The sequence below is a fragment of the Eptatretus burgeri genome, chromosome 14 (assembly GCF_056783735.1).
Source record: "Eptatretus burgeri isolate ZD-2024b chromosome 14, Ebu_testis_v1, whole genome shotgun sequence".
Taxonomy (NCBI): Eukaryota; Metazoa; Chordata; class Myxini; order Myxiniformes; family Myxinidae; genus Eptatretus; species Eptatretus burgeri.
In genome coordinates, this window is record NC_140974.1 from 35,116,877 (window position 1) to 35,143,563 (window position 26,687).

General features: G+C 45.3%; 1 protein-coding gene across 1 annotated transcript in view; it reads left to right on the plus strand.

The window, feature by feature from the left end:
- LOC147012955 (uncharacterized) overlaps window positions 1-26,687 on the plus strand; it is a 55,946-nt gene that overhangs the window by 28,462 nt on the left and 797 nt on the right. Inside the window, 2 exon segments of the mRNA XM_085853465.1 lie at window positions 893-1,221; window positions 1,319-1,536. Coding sequence (XP_085709591.1) covers window positions 893-1,221; window positions 1,319-1,536 — 547 coding nt within the window.

Here is a 26,687-nt window from a genome sequence, read left to right on the forward strand (position 1 = left end):
CAGAACACCCGCATGTCGAAAGTGGCAACAATCCATCCAGCAGTTTTGGAGGAGATGCGTCAAATTACATGCAGACGTTAACAGAAATTATATATATATATATATATATATATATATATATATATATATATATATATATATATATATACATACTAGCGATACCCGTGCACATGCACAGGATAGTAGTACAACATAGCTGGTAGCAGACGACAGACCGTACACGGGGAATGAAAAAATACGCATTGTGCAAAATGCAAGTGTTACTATGGAATGCCAAGACTTCGCAAACATTGTCGGCATGTCCGCTAAGTGCCACAGCAATTTCATAGGGATCGTGTGACGGCGAGCCGAGTTTTTAGTGTGCAAGCTTGGTATTATATATATATATATATATATATATATATATATATATATATATATATATATATATATATATATATATATATATATATATATTTTTATTTGTATATGTATATATATATATATATATATATATTTTTTTTTATTTGTATATGTATACATATATATATATATATATATATATATATATATATATATATATATATATATATACGAGCAGGGTACCTGTTGCTGATGGGCTCATCGACATCTCACCTCAAGTGAGTGTGTATTGGTAGAAATTGGAATTCAGTGTGCAGATGTTGCAGTGGGTAGAGATTGTAACCTTGGCAACCCCATTCCATTCCACCAGCGAAGATTTCCTATTCGTGCTTGTTTTGCATCCGAAGTATTGTTACGAATCTGGCAGCCATGAGCACTCAACATTCAGGTCCCCGTAGCTCAGTTATTTCGTTAAGTAAATGTGGATAGCTTGCTCCCTTCCCCTATGTCTAATGGGAATTAAGTGTACATGTGCTTCGGGTTATTTTAGAGTTCGGATTTTTACACCACAAACAACAATGGCATCCTTCCTGGCTCCCTTCCACCATCGGCCTTTCTTATGCTCATACGTGCCGAGCGCCTGTGGGCGGAGTTCCATTGGCAACAGACGCATTGGCTCCGCTCCAGGGTCAAGCAAGATGTGTTGCCTTCAGCCAATGGGCAAAGCACGAGCGACATACGCCGCGTTCCAGCCAATACGGAGGCACGTCGCCCGAAGAAGGAGGAATGCCTCACAGGGCCGCGAGGATGCTTGCCACGCTCCTCTGACGAATCACGAACGGCGAGTGGATCGCCTGAGACAAACCGGCCAATCCGGAGGTGAGTTGCGTGGGGGGGGGGGAGGGGTGAAGAGAAGAGAAGGGTGGGTGTGCGCGAGGAGGTCCTGTTCTTTTTCCCTTGAGCCTGTCACATGGAGGATCGCCTGCCTGCGAGTCTGTCCCGCGGAGGATGGCCTGCCCGTGTGTCTGTCCCACCAAGAATCGCTTGCTTGTCTTGTCTGCTTGCGCTCGCTGTCTCGTCACATGCCGGAGGAGCGTACTGGAGCCCAACGCTGCCCTCCGTACCCAGTGCTTGCAGCGGCATCGAGTTGTGGGTTCGAGTCCCGCAGAGCTGCATCGTCAAGGGCCGCACGAGGTGAGAAGGTCCAAGCTTGCATTCTTACCTCCAGCTCTCCTTCGCTCCGAGCTGGGGGGGGGGTATCAATAAAGGCTGCGGCCATCATTTCTTTGGGGCGGGGGGGGGGGGTGTCTGTCTGTGGGCCCGTCTTCAAGTAGAAGCTCAATGCAGCATTGATTTCTCGTCGCAGATTGCTTGATTGTATCGGGAATTGATTTTTAAATATTTTTTGCCCCATTTTAATGAAACTTGATACTGCACACTTCACGAGAATGGTGAGTAAAGTGGCCCTAAAATTTTTGTGCTGTCCTGTACCGTTTTGGCTGTATTTCTGGAACATACATGCATACAAGATGAGAGTTTTAGTAATATATATATATATATATATATATATATATATATATATATATATATATATATATATATATATATATATATATATATATATATATATATATATATATATTCCTTCCCTCCAATCTGTTGCTCAAAAACGACCTCCATGCAATTATTTTTTTTCCAACTTCAAACCACCCATGAAAGTGGTTTCTTGCTTTTCAAAGGTGAAAGTTCCGATGTAAAGGTGAATAAAATGAAGCATGTATTGCCCGGTAATGGTTTCACTCGTGGACCCCTGCATTCCCCACATGCAAAATTGCTATCAGTAATTCCCACAGAAACACCTAAACTCGGAAGGAGGTGAAAGTAATTATTGGTAATGAGACAAGAGATACACAATAAGCTGTACCACCATTGACAATGCATGAATGTGCAAATTAATTATGTGGAGATGTCGGTGTTAAGTTAGACATGTTCATTGTAGGAATGGTGTTTTATATAGTAGTTGAGTTAAGTGAAGAAGCTAATTAGTTAGGTCAGGCTTCAGAAAAGGTTAGCACTGGGGAGGATAGCCTTGAGGGATGCTCACTGGCCTCTGAGTTCTCTATGGAATCTCCACCGGGCTATAAACTGTCACCCTGCTGTTTTACAGGCAGGACGAGGAATCGATGTGTGTCCATCTGGAAGAAGCTAAGCCAGATCTATCTGCTGGTGCTGAACATTGGTAGATGTAAAATTTCTGCAATATTTTTCATGAAGAGTAAGCGAGTTATCGCCGGCACCCTAAACAAATTACAAATTGCTCCTCACATGACTTTAAATCAATCATCAGGCCTGGCCAGCCGGTTTGTGAAAGACTTGTGCCAAAAACATTCCCTGGACGACACCACGAGAAGGTTGGAATAATTGAGGCTTTTAAAGGAGCCATATTAGTTGTTTTTAAAACACAACTAATATGATAACTTTCTAGACATTAGAATCAGCATTTACTTGACATAAACGTAAAACTAGTGTTTTGTTTTAATTATAAATATACGAGCGTGGATCAACTCGTTATGTTCGCCTCTCCACAGGTTGTTACAGAGATTTGCCTCAGATTTGCTATGTTGTCATAATTGACACCAATCATAATACAAACATTTCTTTTGCACTCATTTATTTGTAGTATTGGTGATATAATATTAATTTGTAATTTATTTGTCATATAAAAAAGTCCAAGTGGTCAAAAGCTTGAAATGGTCAAGGGTCGAAGCTGTCTAATTTGTCTGAAGGGTGTAAGATGTCGAAATGGTGTTAAGGTCTAAGGGGTCTAAAGGGTCTCAAAGATCTTGTCGATCATTTGGGTCTTTTGGTCTTCAGGGACTTTTGGGTCTTGGGGGTCCTTGGGGTCTTTTGGGTCTCAGGCCTTTTTAGGGGTCTTAAAGGGTCTTCGAGGACTTCAACGGTCGAAGGGGTCTCCGTAGTCGAAAGGGTAGAAAGGTACATTCCAACAGTACGTAATTAATAGAATTACGTGTGTGAAGTCAAGGTGCAACTGACGTTCAAACAGTACATAATTAAGACACGGCTCGTCAGGTCAGATTAGATCTGCGATTTCCTGCAGGTACCATGTAAACCTGTACTAGCCTGTTCCATGGTCAGGTTGTCTGCGACTAAACCATCTCCCCCACCAAGTTTCTTGGTGAGGAGGGTGTATGATATGGACACCCAACTGGATGAAAAACAAAACCTGTCAAAGGGTGGAGTAGCTCCTTGTGAGCCAACAGCCATCCATATCTAGTGCCCAACTATGTCCGCGGACGTCGTCCTGCAGTTGGGTTACGATTTATTAGGAGGTTGGTGGCAGGATTTGCACTCCGACCACCGTAAAACCCTTCATTCCACAAAACATACCAAAAGCATTTTGAAAATCTGAAAACGCACTATGTGGGTATACCTCCTGTGCAGCTGCCCTTCACAGGGCAGCTCACCGGATGATGGGATTGGAGCAAAGCCTTCGGGACCCCAACCTTTGATAGGAGGGAAAACACGGGGTAAACTTCCCAGGTCAGATTGCGGTAGTGTTTGTCGGGGTGATGCTGAGGTGTTGTCCACCAGACGGCGGTCTCCTTGGGTTAACCTGAGGCGGTCCCTTCGGGTCGGTGCCTGGAACGTCCTGTCCCTAAGAGAGGATGATCACCTGCCTTTGTTATCATCTGAGCTCAATCGTTTCAACATCGGTATTGCAACACTCTCTGGTTCGGAGACCGGATCGTGGTGAAATCATGGCAGGTGGTTTCACCTAATATTGGTCTGATTGCTCTGATGGTTACCATGCCCAAGGAGTTGCTGTAGCTCTGTCCAATAAGCTGACTCCAATGATGATTGGGGTAACACAGGTCAACGAGCGTATTATGAGACGAAGGATTCGTCACTCCATGGGTGTCATTCCCTGGTCTCTGTTTCATGAGCTTTCTGATCTCACCATGAAGGACGCATTCTCTGCCACGCTGGAGTCTGTGGTTGATCAGTACCCCAGGCGAGATACACTTCGAGTCTTCAGGGATGTCAATGCATCGACGGGAACTGAAAGGGATTGTTATAAGAAGACGTGTTGGTTCTCATAAGATCTCTGACCATGATTTCGTAGATGATGCAGTCATCTTTGCGGAGACTCCAGCTATCATTTTGGGGGCCCTCGAGGTGCTGAATGAGGAGTCGGAGCTGCTGAGTTGACGGGCTTCCTGGGTTAAAACTAAGATCTAGACTTTCAATGACATCTTGGATGCTTCTGTCCTGTCTGTACCTGTTTGTGGAGAGGATGTTGAGGTCATGGAGAGATTCACTTACGTTGGCAGTGATATTCATCTCTCTCCTGGTAGTGAGCCAGAGGTCAACAGACGTCTGGATCGGGCCTGGAGAGTCATGGATTCACTGGATCATGGGGTGTGGCACTGCCATTACCTGTGCAGGAGGACAAAAGTCCGAGTCTTCAGGTCCTTGGTGCTTCCAGCCTTGCTCTTTTGATGTGAGACTTGGACTCTGACGAGGGATCTGAGAAGGAGAATTAATTCCTTTGATGCCAGGTCTCTTCAGAGAACCCTTATCCATCGCTGGTCGGACTTTGTGTCCAACGAGCAGTTGCTGAGAGACTCCAATGAGATTTGTTATCTGCATCATCCATGAGAGTCAGCTGCGGCTGTATGGACATGTGGCTCATTTTCCTGACGCTGATCCTGCTCACCAGCTTCTCTCAGTGAGGGAGTCTCGTCAGTGGATGAGGCCAATGGATCAGCCACATGCCTCGTGGTAACAGTAGGTTTATCAGCATCTCAAGAAACGGAGATGGGCTTGGCATCTCCCTGGGGGATGGCCAGACAGAGGCCCCTGGAGTACCGGCAGAAAGTGGATGCAGCAACGCTCTGCTCTGGCCTTTGCTCCCATACCAAACCAGCCCTTCACGGCTTCACAGAGTGACCATGCTTTTCTTTTTTACATATATATATTTATATATATATATATATATATATATATAGTTATATATATATATAGATATATAGTTATATATATATAGTTATATATATATATAGTTATATATATATATATAGATATATATATATATATATATATATATAGTTATATATATATATATATAGTTATATATATATATATATAGTTATATATAGTTATATATATATATATATATATATATATATATATATATATATATATATATATATATATATATATATATATATATATATATATATATATATATAGTTATATATATAGTTATATATATATATATAGTTATATATATATAGTTATATATAGTTATATATATATATATATAGTTATATATATATATAGTTATATATATATATATATATAGTTATATATATATATATATATATATATATATATATATATATATATAGTTATATATATATATATATATATATAGTTATATATATATATATATATATATATATAGTTATATATATATACAGAAAATAGTTATATATCCAACAAAGGAAAAAAACAAAAAACACGCTGACTGACATGACGACAACGTCATGTGCATAAATTTCTACACCACATCACCTCCAAATTAGAAGGCATCCATATGGTCCTCAAGCCTTTGCAAACTGAGATTAAAACCTATAATCACAAATAGACAAAAGTAGAGATGTCGATATAGATTTTACCCTTGTTATGGGTTCATCAAGACAACATACTGCTCGTCCCTTATTTGTGACCATAATAGACTCATTAAAATAACTGAGTCGAACCCCCTAACTTAATGAGGCAGCAGGGCACAGATCGAGTCTCATCACAGCAATTGCTGCACGACCTGTCAGCAACAAGTGTTGCCTGCCACAGTAACACATTGTCTCTACCCCGGTAATCACCAGTCAGGAGGTTTGAAGCCAGGAACATTAAATTCAATGCACAAAAAAAAGCATGTTGACGATGCCACGACAAGGATGTCATGTCCATAAATTCCACCAATACATCACTTCCAAACAAGGAGGCATCCTTATGGTCCTCGTATAATATGTGTGTGTGTGTGTGTGTATGTATATATATATATATATATATATATATATATATATATATATATATATATATTTCTTCTTCTTCTTCTTTCAGCTGCTCCCGTTAGGGGTCGCCACAGCGGATCATCCGTATGATCCGCATAGTGATTTGGCACATGTTTTTTACACTGGATGCCCTTCCTGCCGCAACCCTGGTCGCCTCTTACGACACAGGGATATGGTACACCTATTTTAACCGGGGTATACACCAGCCCAGTACACTGGTACTCATTTCGCCAACCTTGGAAGGATGACAGGCTGAGTCAACCCCCTGGTGTTATACGACTTGGTATATACATATATCCACATACATACATATATATGTGAAAATATATACATACATATATATGTATACATATACACACACATATGCAGTATATATATATATATATATATATATATATATATATATATATATATATATATATATATATATATATATATATATATATATATATATATATATATATATTTCTTCTTCTTCTTCTTTCGGCTGCTCCCGTTAAGGGTCGCCACAGCGGATCATCCGTATGATCCGCATTGTGATTTGGCACATGTTTTACGCCGGATGCCCTTCCTGATGCAACCCTGGTCGCCTCTTACGATACAGGGATATGGTACACCTATTTTAACCGGGGTATACACCGGCCCAGTATACTGGTACTCATTTCGCCGACCTCGGAAGGATGACAGGCTGAGTCAACCCCCTGGTGTATTAATTCAGTGGCCCAACGGGGCTTGAACTCAGGAACTTTTGGATCCCAAGCCACTGCCCTAACCACTGTGCCAACACCAGGCTTATACACATATATGTATGTATGTATACGTATATATCCACTTATATGTATATATATATATATATATATATGCACTTATATGTATATATATATATATATATATATATATATATATATATATATATATATATATATATATATATATATATATTGTTGCGGATTTCGCGCCCGCCGGCGTGCGACGGCCACGTAACTCGAATCGCGGCGCGTCGCCCACCGGACGGACAATCCAGTCGTGACCCTCTCGGACTAACGCCGGGAACCAGTCACGGGTGGACCTTTCGGTCTCACCGCGATCGAGCCAATCAGCCCCCGCGTGGGATAGGGTTGCTCGCCAAATTCGAACTACCTAAGTACCCACGCGGAGGGTAGACCGGGCGATCGCACCTCGCCGCAGGTCGACTTCGGACACGGGCCACTTAGACGACCCGTTCCGTACTATCAGAATAACCGAGCGGTGTTATCGTCGACCTCGACGGTTCGATTAATTATCGGGCGTATTCAGCCCACTACCAACCCTTTACGTGAAGCAAGATGGGGATTCAATGGAGGAAAAGACGAAGCGAAGCGGGAGAACAGTTCAACAATAAAGCACATTTATTCGCGACGAACGGAAAGCACACAAATACAATTCCACCAAATGCACACAAAAAAAGAAAACACAATTCCATTTACACAAAAAGCAAACATAAAAGTGAAAACACAGTGCAGAGCTAATACCGACTACCGAGCACACGGCAACACTTATACAATTCTACTTCACAGACGGCGCCGACAACACATACCCAAAACCAAGGAAAAGAAATCCCCCAAGAATGGGGCAGGCCTGAGGCCGAGACCGGGTCGGGCCTACCCGTCTGGTGATGAGACGCGGAGCGGCGATGGCCCCGCAACCCGCGGGCCTCGTGGACAGTGCCTGGCAGGGGGTGGGAACGGGGCCCCCTTGGTCGCACTATCTCAGCGCGGGGGGAAACAGGAGGGGGTTGCTGATGCTCGGGGTATAGAGGATCTTTATTATATGCGACGAGCGTCTCCACCTCGGCCAGGTCGCGCTGTCGGCCTCCCTCGGGTGCAGCTTCCTGCACGACGCGAGCACCCCCTCGTCTGGTGTCGCCGCCTTTCCACAGCTCCGTCCCTCCGTTCCGACTCCAACGCACACGACGAGCAGCTCCACCGCCCGCGAAGTCTTGACCCTCTGCTTCCGACTCTCCTCTTCTTGACTCTCCGACCGACTCTGACTCCCCGTTCTCGTTCTGCTGACTCTCTTCTGACTCCTTTGCGACTCTTCTTTCTCGTTCTGCTGACTCTGACTCCTTACTGAACTCTGACTGAGGAACACCGTCCTTTTATCCCCCCCCGTAACTTCGCCTTTGACCCCTCCCCTTTGACCTTTCACCTCGCTCCCCATTGGCCCGAGAAAAGTGGGCGTGAAGGCTTTTTGATCCACAAATTTGCATGTATCGATCGTTCTGGAGGCGGGGCCAAATCGCCCCTCGCTCACCGATTGGACGGCAAAAAGTGGGCGTGTGTCGTTTTTGATCCGTTTTTGAAGCAGAAAATCCGTGATTTTGTACACGCTGTTCGACGCGCGTTCTGCATGAGTCCAACACCGGTGCCCATGAGTGGCGCGAGATGACGGTGATGCGATGGTGGCGAGTTGTGACGGTAAAGGTCATGGCGGTTGTGGTGAAGCGGCGTTGTGGTTGGTGGTTGTTGTTGTGGTTGTGATGGTGGCGATTGGTCCAAAATAAAGATAGTAAAGAAAACGGCTATCCTGAAGAGTCGCAGCTCGCATAAATGACATGTATTCCCACTAGACAACGGGTTTGGGCCTAACTACACATGCACTTACCGAGATACCTCACCTAAGGGACCTGAATGGTGGTTTGCGAATCTGGTAACCACAACACTACCCCCTTCCCTTTTTACAGACTCGTCCCGAGTCGTCAAATTTTCGTGTGCCATCATGTGTAGTTTTCCCCTAGTACATTTTACCTACGGATCCCTGAGTGCGACATTCATGGTATTCGTGTCCCCAAAATAAATAACCTGAGGGCTGCGTAACTACCTAAACAAACTCACTCACACGGACGACTTAAATAAAATTGCCGGCGCTAGACAGACATGCCGGGGGCGCACTCATATTTACAGTACATCTTACCTTAACTTACAAATTTTACACTAAACCATGGCCCAGGATCATTGAACTCTGCAAAAAGAAAGCAGTTAGCAGGGAGCCAGGCTGCCCACATGCAGTCTCTGACTCAAACAATGCAGGTGACAGGGAACGTGGCTGGCTGCTCACGCGCAGTCCAAGGCCTTCCCTTTTGAACTGAACGCAGTGAACCACAACGGTGCATGGGCCGCACAACGCAGTCTCCGTGCCAGCTCAAGTGGCACACGCAATGAGCACAACGAATGGATGCATGAACACAAACACGGTGCACGGGCCGCCACTGCAGGCCCGTGTTGTAGCTGCCAACAGGGCAGTTCTTGCAGCTTGCAAACTGTTGCTTTCAGATCCTGGCGCACATGGAAATGAACAGGGGGGGCAAAGCAAAAATTGAACGGGGCTGGTGAACCTGGGCAGTGGGCATGGCATGGCAAAGGTGAGCAGGCAAACACAGCCCGCAGAAGAAGGCCGCTGCAGGCAAACACAGCCGGCAGATGAACTGGCCGGCACAGGCCTTGAAGTACCACAGCTGCAGATGATCCGGCCGGCACAGGCCTTGCAGCAACACAACAGCTGCCGATCAAGTGGGCCGGCACAGGCCTTGAAGTAACACAGCCAGCAGATGAAGCTGGCCAGCCTTTGCCGTTCAGTGGAGGTTGGTGGAGGGAGTGCGGTGGTGCTGGCCACTTGGAAGGCGGGCTCGGACCTACCTACCTGTCTCCCTCCCAACCTATCGCCTTTGCCTGTCACTGTACATACCCACTCCCTTAATTTGTGAAAAACCAATTTAGCCCCAACTTATTTTTTTATTGTTTTTATTTTTACTTCCCCACTATAAATCGTCCCCTAACCCCCTTTATCGTCCTTGTTCGGCTAACCTATCCTGTCACCTAGCCTACTCCCAACCCCTACGTTCCCTTCCCGGAGGGGAACAAGGGAGAGCTAGCGTCCTGTGTCGAGGCCCAACGAAGCCTCAGGATGGCCTCCCCAGAGTTCGGCGATCTATAACCAAAGTGGGTCCAGCGGCCCACAACGACAGCGAGGGGATGGATGGTGCGGAGGGGTACACTTCCTAATCTACCCTATCCATTTAACTGTTAAACTACCCCGGGGCTTTCAACAAGCGCCTCTCGCTTAAACTATTGGTTCTAACAACCCAGATTCCCGTCGCCTGTGTTGGTGTCCTTACAATTTCGGGCCTCGCCCCCCAATTTTCTCTCCGTGCCCTCACACGGTCTCCTGGCTAGGACACGTGGCTCCCTTTGGCAGGCACGACCCTCTGCCGAATCTCCCGCTATGGCACCCCCGGGCACTACACTGCCTCCGAGCCTACCAGCTCCCTAACACCGGGGAGTGCCCCCCATGGCACCTCCCCTGAAACGCACACGTGGCAGGCCGGCCTCCCGGGCCCCTTTCCGAGGGTCACCCGTGCCCACAACACTGCCCACGCGGCACGGCGCCCGGGCCCCCGCACCAAGCAGGCGCACCCGTGCCCACTACTCTATCCCGGCCCCCCATGGGCCCATGGCCTACCACGGCCGACTAGCCTGGTGCCCGGGGTACCCACTCAGCGATACTCACCTTTCGCAGCCACGCTCCCAACCCGTCAACAGGGCTCCTGCACCCCTCCAAACGGGTCTCGAGCCTACTTTCCCACCAACAACAAAACGACCTCCATTTTTCAATTTGACTAACCCCCTAACTCACTTTATACTGACCCCGGGGTCCCTTGGGCGGGAGTCACTCCTCCCCCCAATCACTCATCGCACCATGCATTCCCCATTCACTCCACACACACAGACCCGCTGGCCTCACTCACTCACCAAGTACTCACCTCACAACTCACCAACTCTTCAACACACACACCGCTGAACTCTGCCATCCTCCGAACTACATCCCCTAACTAACTCGTGCTCCCACGTCGTCCCTTAAGCTATAGCACGTTCCATTTAACCTACGTAGCTAAACTACGTCCCCGCTACACATCCACAAGTCTGTCACTGTCTCCAAATCATTCATTTTATTTCCCAACCTAAATCTGGCTACAATCCCTCTACCTAATCCATTCCACGGACTCCATGAGGACTTACCCCTGCCCCATGAAGTCGGTCTAACTAAGCTAACCCTTCCCCCTAACTAGTTTCCATCCTGTGCCCAGGGTAAGGGGGTCTTTCACCCCTTGCCCAGGAATCCTGTACACCCGAAAGTGAGGCTTGCTTTTTTTTTTTCCATGCGCAGCACCTGCGCGGCAACTCAGAGCTCGCGCACTTTGCACCTGCCCGTGACGTCATGCAGCTGCACGTGTTCCTCGTCCCTCCTTGGACGGGACCATCCGGCAGAGATACCCCTCCTGCCGGATTCCAACCCCACGTGCAGCCATGACGTCACCGTGCGCATAAAAAAAACAAGCCCCACGTCTCGAGGGGTTCCCCACGCGAACACATGTGCTTTGCCCGTTGGAGCTTAACACACACGATCGCGTGGAGAACCCGTCCGGTCCAAATCCATTTACCTGCCTAACTTTGTCCGTCCGCGGGATCGGCAAATCCACCGCGTGCGTTTCCGGACCGGGACTTCACTCTCGCAAGCGAGCACGTGGTGGTCTCGTGCGTTGCACAGCACGAATCGCGTGCTCACTGCTGGGTGAACCCGGCACGGTGCGCGAAACAGCTACAGCCGCTACCCGGCTTTCTTTCCTCTGTCGCCGTCTCCGTCTCCATTCCACACACGCATACCTGCGTGTTACGACGCACACAGTCCACTCAATCACATTCACACCGGGAGACGCGGCTGCGTGCTCCCGCATGCCAACCGACATCTCCCTCACATACCGCTCTCTCACACACACGGTCTCCCTGGCACACAGCGACCTTGCACACGGCCGTTCACTCACGCGTGCCTCACTACTCACACAAACCATACTACTCACACGTGGTGCTCCATTCACTCGCGCGGGGGCACTCACCCGCGGTGCCTCACCCACACACGCGAGGGCACTCAACCGCGGTGCCTCACTCGCACTCCGTGCCTCATCCACACTGGCCGTTTCATCCACACACGCGGGGGCACTAACCCGCGGTGCCTCACTCGCACTCCGTGCCTCATCCACACACGGTGTGCTGGGAAGCACGTACTCCGGCAACATCGCCACCACACCACTCACACGTGGTGCCTCATTCATACTGGCCGTTTCATCCACACACACGGCCTCTCTCACACACGGTGCCTCATCCACACACGGCGTGCTGGGAAGCACGTACTCTGGCACCATCGCCACCACACCACTCACACACGGTCGCTTCCACACACGGGGACGCACTCACACCTTGCACACACACACAGGGACAACCATACTGGGGATTCGTGTCCCCACAAGGGTCTCCGGGGCCTCTACACCCCCAAGCTCTCCGTGCACCCGTCCACAGCACTGCGTCCCCTCAACCTCGCAAAACACGACCGAACTCACCTGGTCGTGACTCGCCCTCAAGGGGGCATACTCCCTCCCTCGTTCCTGGAGGAGGCCATCCCGCTGCTCGCACCGGGTCCCTACACGCTCCGCAGAGCCTCACCCCCATTGTCCTCCACTACCTCCCGTGTGTGCGTGCGCGTCACTTACCCCGTCTTCATCGTGTAGTCTTCCCTCTATCGTTCCCATCTCCCGTGTCTCTGCCAACTCTTCACCCTTTACCTCCCTTGTCTCAACTATTATTTCTGTTGTCGTCACCTCGTGTCTCGTCTCACACGTTTTGGTCTCCCCATTTAATTTTTCCTTTTCGGTCATCGTCACGACCCTCGCCCAACACGTTCCACGAATTATTTTTTCACCCGCCTCCACCGCGGGCCTGTCAGCCGTTGCACCCCCACCCAGCTCGTTTGCTCCCACACGTGGAGTCGCCATTTTTATCTCCCCGGTCACGGCCTTCATGCCCGCCTGCAGGCTTCGGCCCATGTTCTGCGTCTCACCCCGCAGCTTTTTCATTTCTTCCTTCATGTTTGCTTCCATTCCGTTTATTTGCTTGTTCATGTCTTTCATTTCGTTTGTGTTTGCATCCATTTTTTCGATCATTTTCGCATTCATCTTTTCGTTCATTGCCGCCAGCATGGCGCATAGCTGGGCCATGTTGGATGCACTCAGCTGAGCCGTTTCGGCAAGGGTTTTGGTGGAGAGGGGGGGGGAGGTGTCATACACTGCGGCCGCTGCCGCACCCATTTCAGGTTCTGGGTTTAGTTGGGCGAGTCCGTGTTCCTGCACAATCAACATTTCCTGCACGGGGATTTCATCCTGGACCATGGATTCTACACATTCTACATCCATTTCTAATACCCCCGGCTCCCGCTCGCCCTGAGACGCCATCTTGCTTCTCGTGAAGGGTTAATTTGCTCGCTCGTAATTTGGAGGGAATCGGGGGTCGCTTCTCTCACCCCTGGACCGATTCCCGTAAATTTCGCTGGAGACAGGAGAGCCTGTTGTCCCGCTCTCCAATACCAGTGCCGCGAGGAGGGCGATGAATTTGTATCCCACTCCTGACACCAGTGTTGCGGATTTCGCGCCCGCCGGCGTGCGACGGCCACGTAACTCGAATCGCGGCGCGTCGCCCACCGGACGGACAATCCAGTCGTGACCCTCTCGGACTAACGCCGGGAACCAGTCACGGGTGGACCTTTCGGTCTCACCGCGATCGAGCCAATCAGCCCCCGCGTGGGATAGGGTTGCTCGCCAGAATTCGAACTACCTAGTGTACCCACGCGGAGGGTAGACCGGGCGATGGCACCTCGCCGCAGGTGGAAGAAGCCGGACACGGGCCACTTAGCGACCCGTTCCGTACTATCAGAATAACCGAGCGGTGTTATCGTCGACCTCGACGGTTCGATTAATTATCGGGCGTATTCAGCCCACTACCAACCCTTTACGTGAAGCAAGATGGGGATTCAATGGAGGAAAAGACGAAGCGAAGCGGGAGAACAGTTCAACAATAAAGCACATTTATTCGCGACGAACGGAAAGCACACAAATACAATTCCACCAAATGCACACAAAAAAAGAAAACACAATTCCATTTACACAAAAAGCAAACATAAAAGTGAAAACACAGTGCAGAGCTAATACCGACTACCGAGCACACGGCAACACTTATACAATTCTACTTCACAGACGGCGCCGACAACACATACCCAAAACCAAGGAAAAGAAATCCCCAAGAATGGGGCAGGCCTGAGGCCGAGACCGGGTCGGGCCTACCCGTCTGGTGATGAGACGCGGAGCGGCGATGGCCCCGCAACCCGCGGGCCTCGTGGACAGTGCCTGGCAGGGGGTGGGAACGGGCCCCCTTGGTCGCACTATCTCAGCGCGGGGGAAACAGGAGGGGGTTGCTGATGCTCGGGGTATAGAGGATCTTTATTATATGCGACGAGCGTCTCCACCTCGGCCAGGTCGCGCTGTCGGCCTCCCTCGGGTGCAGCTTCCTGCACGACGCGAGCACCCCCTCGTCTGGTGTCGCCGCCTTTCCACAGCTCCGTCCCCTCCGTTCCGACTCCAACGCACACGACGAGCAGCTCCACCGCCCGCGAAGTCTTGACCCTCTGCTTCCGACTCTCCTCTTCTTGACTCTCCGACCGACTCTGACTCCCCGTTCTCGTTCTGCTGACTCTCTTCTGACTCCTTTGCGACTCTTCTTTCTCGTTCTGCTGACTCTGACTCCTTACTCGTTCTGACTGACGAACACCGTCCTTTTATCCCCCCGTAACTTCGCCTTTGACCCCCTCCCTTTGACCTTTCACCTCGCTCCCCATTGGCCCGAGAAAAAGTGGGCGTGAAGGCTTTTTGATCCACAAATTTGCATGTATCGATCGTTCTGGAGGCGGGGCCAAATCGCCCCTCGCTCACCGATTGGACGGCAAAAAGTGGGCGTGTGTCGTTTTTGATCCGTTTTTGAAGCAGAAAATCCGTGATTTTGTACACGCTGTTCGACGCGCGTTCTGCATGAGTCCAACACCGGTGCCCATGAGTGGCGCGAGATGACGGTGATGCGATGGTGGCGAGTTGTGACGGTAAAGGTCATGGCGGTTGTGGTGAAGCGGCGTTGTGGTTGGTGGTTGTTGTTGTGGTTGTGATGGTGGCGATTGGTCCAAAATAAAGATAGTAAAAGAAAAACGGCTATCCTGAAGAGTCGCAGCTCGCATAAATGACATGTATTCCCACTAGACAACGGGTTTGGGCCTAACTACACATGCACTTACCGAGATACCTCACCTAAGGGACCTGAATGGTGGTTTGCGAATCTGGTAACCACAACAATATATATATATATATTATAATCTGGGACACTATCCAATATGCAAGGCAAGAGAAAAAGGATCTTTATGTTGTATGACTGGACCTGGCAAATGCAGCATTACCTGATTGCCAAAGCATTGGAATTTTTCTGGGTGCCCAACAAGATGAGGGATGTGATTGTCCAGTTTTTATGTGTTTTTCTGCACCGAAGTTGGCATCCCAATGGGTGCGTGATTTCAGCGTTGCTGTTTGTTATGCCAATGGAAGTAATTATTCCTGGGACAAAAGGAGTATCAACTGGTGTAGTTCGAGGTGGGGAAAAACCACAGCCACCAATAAGGGCCTGTATGGACGACGTCACAATTCTGTTGCCTGAGTTAGGAGCAGCTAAAATGTGGTTGAAATAATTCGAGGAGCTCATTAAATGGAGCCGGATGGAATTTAAGCCAATGAAGAGCAGGAGTCTTTCCATGAAGAAAGGTAAAGTGAAAGAGGTTCATTTTGTGGTGGCTGGGGATAGAATCCCGACATTGAATGAACAGCCAGTTAAGAGTCTTGGCAAATGGTATGCACAACCGTTAACAGATGGGCATCGAGGAATGCAGGTGCAGAAGCAACTTGTGCAGGGTCTGTCTGCAATTGATGGTTGTGACTTGCCAGGGAGGTACAAGATATGGTGCTACCAATTTGGGTTGTTGCCTCATGTCTTATGGCCTCTCCAAATATATGACGTTGCTCCAACAAGAGTGGAGAGTATGGAGAAGATGGTCAATTCATACATGCGGAAATGGTTGGGTTTGCCAAAAATGTTTGCTTGTTTGGTGTTATACAGCAGAAGTTCAAAGCTAAAGCTGCTATTTAAGTCACTGGCTGAAGAATAAAAGATTGGAGAAACCAGATTCCAAATGGTGCTTTGAGATTCAAAAGACCCAGTGATCAGTGAACTGAGGCCAAAGATAAGAATGGGAACTAAGTTGGATGTTCAGAGGATGGTTGAAAATGCGGAGAGTAGGTTGCAAATGAAGGAAATCATTGGGGCAGTGCAGAAAGATAGGAAAGGATTTGGTTGGAAAGAACAGAAACGGTGGCCACAAGTGAGTGCAGGTGGGAGATGAGAGATGGTTATCGAAGAGATTAAATGTATGAAAGAGGAGAAAAGAACGGTTCAAGCTATAAGTCAACCTCAGCAACGAGCATGGACAGCATGGGAGATGGTTGTGCAGAAGACGGTTAGCTGGGCATTGCTGTGGAAGATGGAGCCACAGCAACTAATCTTTGCACTTAAATCAATGTGTGACCAGATGCCAACTGTGGTGAATCTGGCAAAATGGAAATTGGCTGAGTCAGTAGAATGTGCCAAGTGTGGTAGAAGAGAGACATTCGAGCATGTACTGTCTGGTTGCCCGAAATCTCTAGCCAGGAATACTTGACGACATAACCAGGTTTTGCGAGTGATTGTCGAGGTTACGAAAAGGCTATGTGATGAGGCAAAAAAAATCAGACATAAAAGAGAAGACCATTATCACGTTCATAAAGGAGGGTGGGAAAGTAAGGTTAAGCAACATCAAGGGGGCAGCATGCATTTTGAAGCCAGGTGTGGGCTGCCAGGTAGATGCAGATTTGGACAGATCGCTGAGGTTCCCATCTCATATTGTAGTCATCCAACAAAGACCTGATTTAATTATTTGGTCTGATGTGGTAAATAGGGTTATCATCGTTGAGCTGACAGTCCCATGGGAAGGAAATATGGAATGGGCATATGAAAGAAAGTTTTGTCAGTATGAAGAGGTAAGAGAAGTATGTGATGTGCTACCAGTGGAGGTGGGTTCTCGCGGTTTTGTGGCAATGTCTATGCTGAAGTACCTTATGATGATTGGAGCATCATCTAAGCAAGTCAAGAATACTGTGACTCAATTACAGGTGGCAGCAGAGATAGTCTCACTGTGGATTTGGAGGCAGAGGCGAGTGCAGTGATTCCATTCACATGTAAAGGCAAGTCTGTGGGGATCTATATCTGGTCAATGATATCTGATGATGAGCATGTGGGCCGATGTCGCTTGGTGGTGCATGTGCTGCACTGCTGAGGCCGCCCATGAGGAGCTGTACTGGAGTAGGCCCCGAAACAGTGATTATGCATGGGTTCCAGCTGAGGAGAGTGACATCCTGACACTGCATGTTCTGTCCTGTAAATATATATATATATATATATATATATATATATATATATATATATATATATATATATATATATATATATATATATATTGTGCATGTACGTGAACGGCCAAGGAGAGCAATATGAATTCTTGGTCAGGATTGGTATCTGGGCACTAATTTTTGAGCCGATTCTTCTCCATTGAGAAATAGTGCCAAAAACGATCGATAGCACAACATCTCAAAAAGTTATGAATGAGTTATGACAAAACTAGGTGGATGAGTTGGTTCGGTGACAAGAACAAGTATATTAGATATTGGTTAAGGTCTGGATCCAGATCTGGTCTATCGGTGGGATACAAAATGTGAACCGTTCAGCCTGGCGAAATGTACAATATACCGAGTGCTCTTCTAGTTTGGTCTGCTGTTGGTGTCGCGAAGGAATGATGGGCCAAATAATAACCTTATTATATGCCTGTCCCCTGCACAGTGGCTGCCAGGCTGGAACTTTTTTTTTTTACCATTTGAGCTTTTGTCCTCAAATTTTCAACAAAGCTTTATAATAAGAATATGGAGAATACACATCAGGAATTTGGTGAAAAAGTCAAAGGTACCGTATCGCATACTGAAGAGGAAGAAGAAGTTTGAATACAAAGCGGTTAATCTTTATATTTTCAGACGCTTTCTAGTTCCTTGTTGTTGTTCTTAGTTGTGATGATGTACACTCCTATACAGGTGGGCTTTCCTTCTTTTCACATTGATATTTATGCAAAGGTACTTTCTGTTACATATTTCCTGTAAAAGTTAATAACCTATTTGTTTCAGGATGGTGGATTGCCTCTATAGTTATGCACGTTCACCTCTAAGCTGTCTGGCCTGGGTTCGAATCTCGCCCCAGCTACAAATTGCCATCCCAGTGTTTCACAGGGAGCGTGATTCATCCATGTGCGTGATGTTCCTTGGATGGACGTTAAACTGGGTGTCCCATCTGCCAACATGAGTTGGTGGATGTGGGAGATCCCATGGTGTCCGCGAAAAGTAGGTTCCCATCGTGTGCTGCCTTTTTGGCTGCTGGTTGCATCATTGGTTAGGGTTGTGGCGATGCCGCTGATGCATTGCCCCTATTACCAGTATCATCATCACACCATTTTAAGGCCTTTTTCCCTGAGTAGGGGTCATCTTTTTGTGGGCTGCAATCATGGTACCCTTTCTTCTGGCAATGTTTTTTTACGGCCAGATGTCCTTCCTGACGCCAACCCTTGAGTCGCCTTTGACACGCAGGGATAATTACCAGTATACTGGTGCTCATTTCGCCAACATCGGAAGGATGACAGGTTGAGTCAACCCCCGTGATGTTAATTCAGTGGTCAGAGGGGCTCGAACTCAGGACCCAAGGATCTCAAGCCACCACCCTCATCACTAAGCCAGCACCAGGCTACGAAGAGTTAGTGAATTATCGCCGACACCTTGGCGAAATTACTAATTCCTGCCATAACCTACAGAGGGCATTGCATCAGCGTCACAGCCATGCCCTCAGCCAATGATATGATAGATTTGCATCTGGCCATCGGTTTCTGAAAAGATTTTAAAATAATTACCTGAATTTGAGGTGAAACTCCCCTTTTTAGCCTCTTAGAGGGGGCAGATCCAGTTGGAAAGCTCAACCTCATGAGACCTTACTGTTTTGATGTATCGTACCAAATTTGGTCCATATCGGTCAGGTTGTTTGTGAGGAAAATACGTTTTAGTGAATATGAAGGATTTGGGGAGGGAGGCAATGGCCCTCTTTCCAGGGTAGATACAGCCATGGGGAGCACAAGTTAAGGTTAGGGCATGGTCTTGATGCATGGTCAGGTTAGGGCATGGTCTTGATGCTGCATGGCCAGTTTGGTCTGGATTTAGTTGTTTGTTTCTGAGAATATTTTGCAATGAAATACCAATATTTGGGGCAAAACCACACTTTTCACCCCATTTAAATGAGTGGATTCAGATGGGGAGTACAACCCCATGTATTGATGCATTGTAGCATATTTTTGGTCCATATCGCTCAGGTAGTTGGAGTGAAGATGTTTTTGTGAAAATGAGGGATTCGGGGTGGGGGACCATGGCCCTCCTTCTGGTGGAGATATGGTTATGCAGAGCACAACTTAAGGTTCGGGCATGGTCCTGATGCAGTTTGGTCTGGCAGTTTCTGAGATTTTTGAATAAAATACCAATATTTGGGGCAAAACCCCCTTTCACCCCTTCATAGGGAACACATCCAAATGAAGAGCACAACCCCATGAGATCTTGCTGTCCTGATGCATCGTACCAAATTTGGTCCGCATCGGTCAGGTCGTTTGTGAGGAGAAGATGTTTTCGTCAAATGGTAATGGCCGGCCGGACACTGGAACCCACTCTATGAGTTTATTTCTGAGAAATAACCGAAATATATAATCGCAAATACATTTCTCACACTGAAAAAAAGAGTAAGAAAATAATAATCTTGGAGCTATTTGAGCTCCACATGGATAGGTTAAAAACTTATTACCACTTGAAATCAAAGTTTGACATGATAATAATGGATATATATATATATATATATATATATATATATATATATATATATATATATACATATATATATATATATATATATATACATATATATATATACACATATATATATATATATATACATATATACATATATATATATATATATACATATATACATATATATATATATATACATATATATATATATATATACATATATATATATATATATACATATATATATACATATATATATATATATATATACATATATATATACATATATATATACATATATATATATATATATATACATATATATATACATATATATATACATATATATATACATATATATATACATATATATATATATATATACATATATATATATACATATATATATATATATACATATATATATATATACATATATATATATATACATATATATATACATATATATATATATATACATATATATATATATATATATATATATATATATATATATATATATACATATATATATATATACATACATATATATACACATATATATATATATACATATATATATATATACATATATATATATATACATATATATATATATATATATATATATATATATATATATATATATATATATATATATATATATATATATATATATACAGTGGGGAGAACAAGTATTTGATACACTGCCGATTTTGCAGGTTTTCCCACTTACAAAGCACGTTGAGGTCTGTAATTTTTATCATAGGTACACTTCAACTGTAAAAGACGGAATCTAAAAAAAAATCCCGAAAATCACATTGTATGATTTTTAAATAATTAATTTGCATTTTATTGCATGAAATAAGTATTTGTTACATCAGAAAAGCAGAACTTAATATTTGGTACAGAAACCTTTGTTTGCAATTGCAGAGATCAGACGTTTCCTGTCGTTCTTAACCAGGTTTGCACAGACTGCAGCAGGGATTTTGGCCCACTCCTCCATACAGATCTTCTCCAGATCCTTCAGGTTTTGGGGTTGTCGCTGGGCAACACAGACTTTCAGCTCCCTCCAAAGATTTTCTATTGGGTTCAGGTCTAGAGACTGGCGAGACCACTCCAGGACCTTGAGATGTTTCTTACGGAGCCACTCCTTCGTTGCCCTGGCTGTGTGTTTCAGGTCGTTGTCATGCTGGAAGACCCAGCCACGCCCCATCTTCAATGCTCTTGTTGAGGGAAGGACGTTGTTGGCCAAGATCTCGCGATACATGGCCCCATCCATCCTCCCCTCAATACAGTGCAGTCGTCCTGTCCACTTTGCAGAAAAGCATTCCAAAAGAATGATGTTTCCACCTCCATGCTTCAAGGTTGGGATGGTGTTCTCGGGGTTCTACTCATCCTTCTTCTTCCTCCAAACACGGCGAGTGGAGTTGAAACCAAAAAGCTCTATTTTGGTCTCATCAGACCACATGACCTTCTCCCATTCCTCCTCTGGATCATCCAGATGGTCATTGGCAAACTTCAGACAGGCCTGGACATGCGCTGGCTTGAGCAGAGGGACCTTGCGTGCGCTGCAGTATTTTAATCCATGACGGCGTAGTGTGTTACTTGTGGTTTTCTTTGATACTGTGGTCCCAGCTCTCTTCAGGTCATTGACCAGGTCCTGCCGTGTAGTTCTGGGCTGATCCCTCACCTTTCTCATGATCATTGAGGCTCCATGAGGTGAGATCTTGCATGAAGCCCCAGACCAAGGGAGATTGACTGTTATCTTGAACTTCTTCCATTTTCTAATAATTGCGCCAACAGTTGTTGCCTTCTCATCAAGCTACTTGCCTATTGTCCTGTAGTCCATCCCAGCCTTGTGCAAGTCTACAATTTTGTCCCTGATGTCCTTAGACAGCTCTCTGGTCTTGCCCCATTGTGGAGAGGTTGGAGTCTGATTGATTGAGTGTGGACAGCTGTCTTTTTATGCAGATAACGAGTTGAAGCAGGTGCAGTTAATACAGGTAATGAGTGGAGAATGGGAGGGCTTCTTAAATACAAAACTAACAAGTCTGTGAGAGCCGCAATTTTTACTGGTTGGTCGGTGATCAAATACTTATTTCGTGCAATAAAATGCAAATTAATTATTTAAAAATCATACAATGTGATTTTCAGGATTTTTGTTTTGGATTCCTTCTTTCACAGTTGAAGTGTACCTGTGATAAAAATTACAGACCTCTACGTGCTTTGTAAGTGGGAAAACCTGCAAAATCGGGTGTATCAAATACTTGTTCTCCCCACTGTATATGTCTATGTATATGTGTATATATATGTATGTATTGATGTTGGATCAAAATACAGAAACGTAATGACGATGATGGAGTCGATTTTCATTGGTTACTTTGCTGTGCTTCGTCACGTACAGTTTTGTGACATAATAATAACGGATAAGTGGAATCCCATTCGATCCACTCGGGTAATACAGCGTAACAGCATGATCCGGATCCAATGAAATCAAACTCCATTGCATTTTTAAAAATCATGTTTAGCATGATGTCCTGCTGATCTTATCCTGTGGCTGTGGTTAGAACAAGCTTTTTAAAATCAGTTAGTGCTCAAAAAGGATGCAGCTTACTTTTTTAAAATGCAGCTTACTTGATAAAAAAATTTATCACTTGTAAATGCCAGACATTAACATTTCACGAATCCAATCACCATTAATACATCTTTTTAAGGGGGGAGCGATAACTTTATCCCCCCCCTCTCCAGGGATGACAATTTTAAGTGTAGTGCCAGGGATAAAAAATAAATAAAACAGAACCAGGGAAATCCTCCTCATCCCCTCTGCCCCTCCCCCCCCATCAAATCTCACCATGCAGGTAAACCCAGATTAGTATAATTGTCACATTATTCGGCAAATTAATGTGTTGAAGGAGAGCAGATTGCTCCGACACCTATGATCACAGAACTTGTAAAGCAGCAGGTAACAACCACGATATGCACCTCTTGCTTCCCGTGATCGTTGTTGGATAGTTCCATGGAGTTTTCACAGGTGACGTTTAGATTTAACACATCACATGACATCTCGTGCAAGAAATGAATTTCACCGAAATTATGGATTTTTTTTTTCCAGATTCACTCTGGAATGAAAATTTATCAGGCAGCCCAGCTTGACTAATTTAAAGAATACCTTTGACACATATGTCTTTGCCTGTTAATGCAGATTATCTGAATAAATGACATCAGGGTATGATATTGTTGACCCAGGATGTCTTCTAACCTCGAATAAATTAAACACATAATTTTCAATGTATGTATGAAACATAAAATATGATGGTAATGTTAGAATGATTAAAAAATTAAAAAAAAAATTAAAAAATGAAGTGTTTATTATTATTATTATTCCTTAATGTGCTGTTGAAACAATAATTACATTTTTATTTGTGTGTTTATTAATTTATCAGAAAGAAAAACAGTTATGGAAAAACAACACAAGGAATCCTATTCACGGCACAGTAGAATGACAGCAATGCAAAACAAGTGAGTTTTTCAATTGCAGTCGGCAGGGAAATCGAAGCCGCTGCAAGTGTGTGTGTGTGTGTGTGTGTGTGTGTGTGTGTGTGTGTGTGTGTGTGTGTGTGTGTGTGTGTGTGTGTGTGTGTGTGTGTGTGTGTGTGTGTGTGTGTGTGTGTGTGTGTGTGAGAGATCTGGAGCTGCTAGATGTCAGATGTAGAATTTCCCTCGATGCGAGCTGTGCCTTGTCAGCTTGGCCTTGTATAGGTGTCCAGGAGTCCACAGGGTGGATCTGATTGTGCAGTTTCCGATGTAAGAAATACCAGAATCTTACTGAGTTTTTCTTTTTGCCAAGCCATCCATTCCCTCCGGACACCTTGCATTTGAAGTTGCATGAAGTGTCATCGGTTTCCAATCAGGATGAATAACCTCTGGCTGATATTGATATGGGTGGATCCAGACTGATTTTCACTGACTCGGGATTTCCCAAAGACGGTCAGTTTTTTGAATTTTAAAAAATATCAAATTGCACGATTTTGATCCCGTCTTCCAAAAGTTAGCATTTAAAATCAGATAACCATGTTTTTTTTAATGAACTATCAATAATATTGTTACCTGAAAAAGGTGGGGGGTTCATAGATAGATTGTGTTAAAACTTTTGCTTGGTCTGTTTGTTCAAATCGGTAAGATTTACCCTTGTTTTGGATGTCAGAGGTGAGTCGTAATGTTAAACGTGCACCTTGGAGGAAGGGCCCATTCTTTATAGAGCAGAATATGGCAAGATTGTTGTGTGAAACCTCCTGCAACAGGTGAGACCAGGTGGAGTACTTGGGCACAACATGCACAATAAAATTGCTTCACACTTATAATGGACACCATCACAAACTGTTTGGCTGGCAGCCTGCAAGCCATGGTGGTATAATCGGTGGACGTGTTCAACATCGGGTTTTCTTCAACTAAAATGGCCACCAGTCAGCCATCTTTGATCATATCACGAAACAAAATGAGATGCATATGTACACCATGTGCTGACTTTGTGCCAAGTACAAATAAAATTGGTCAATAATGTCTGAGATACTGTTTGGCTGGCAGCCTGCAAGCCATGGTGGTAGAATCGGTGGATGTGTTCAACATCGGGATTTTACAACTAAAATGACCACCAGTCGGCCATCTTTGATCACATCATGAAACAAAATGATGTGCATATCTTTTCCTTCATGTGTTGTCTTTGTGCCAAGTACAAAAAAAATCCGTCCAAACATGTCTGAGATATGGTTGCGGATGCATACACACACGCACACGCACACGCACACGCACACACACACACACACACACGCACTCACCCACACACAAACATGAAAATCGAGACCAAATCCATCAGCCCCCATGTCAGACTAAGTCCAACAGGGGCTAAAAAAACGTATTAAACACGACCTCAACCATTTCTTGGACATGCATTTACCGATCTTGTTCAAACATGGCACGCAGATGAAGCTGGAATGCCTTTCATTTGCACATCATTTTTTTTTCAAGATCACATCCAAGATGCCGACTGAAGGCCATTTTATGACTTAAATGCGTGCCCAACCATTTCTCAGACATGCATGGTCTGATTTTGTTCAAACATGGCACAAGCACAGTACACAATGGCATACATTTGCACCTAACTATATTTTGCGATCTGATCAAAGATGGCCGACTGGTAGCCATTTTAGCTGTAAAAGATATGGGCTCGCCCTTTAACTCCGTATAGCAAAATTACCAAAACAACAGGGGCTATGAGATTTTTCGCTCCCATTGGTGTGGTGAATTGAAGGTCGTGACGTGCGATCACATGTTGCATGGCTCGAGTACGGAATAGATAAAGCTAAGGTTCCGCTCGGTCGGGGGGATTGTCCCAGGGGCATTGTCGTTTACGGCGGCGGTTCACTTGGTGCTCGTTGAATGGTGAGAATTGAGAGTATATCGGACTCCGGGCTTATACTGATTTATTTTGCGGTGATTAGTTGCACGTGTATACCTTACTGCTTATGTACTCCTTGCTGCACCTGTATCCCCTGATGTGCCCGTAGAAGCGGCTTCAATCAAATGGAATAAAGCCTACACTCTGAAGGTTCTTCTCTCGTTTTCATTTCAATTGGACTTCGTCAAAAATGGGGGCTTATGGATTTGATCTTGATATTCGCGTGTGTGCATGCGCATATGTGTCAGCCATCCTATCTCGGACATGTATGGACTGCTTGTATTTGTAATTGGCACAAAGACGACAAATGATAGCATAGATATGCACCTCATTTGTTTCACGGTGCATTCAAAGATAGCCGACTGGTGGCCATTTTAATTGCAGAAAAACATGATGTTGAACACATCCTCAATCATTTCTTCGACTTGAATTTACTGATGCTGCTAAAACTTGGCACTCATAATAGAAGGAATGATGGCTTACGTACACATGTCATTTTCTTTTGAGATCACATCTAAGATGGCCGACTCGCAGCCATTTTGTTACTTAAACCTGTCCCTAACCATTTCTCAGATATGCATTATCCAATTTTATTCAAACATGGCGCAAGCACAGTGCACAATGACGCACACTTGCACCTAATTTTATTTTGATCTCTTCAAAGATGGCTGACTGGCAGACTGGCAGCCATTTTAGGAGTAAATAAATCTGGTGTTGCGGTTGTCGGGGTAGATTTTGGAATGCAATGGGGAATTTAGCATTTAATAGAGTAGTTTGGTCCACGGACGTGTAGGAGGCATTTTGATGTGATTCAGTAGGGAAACTGTGAGCTTCAGTGTTACGTGTCACCACACATGGGTGG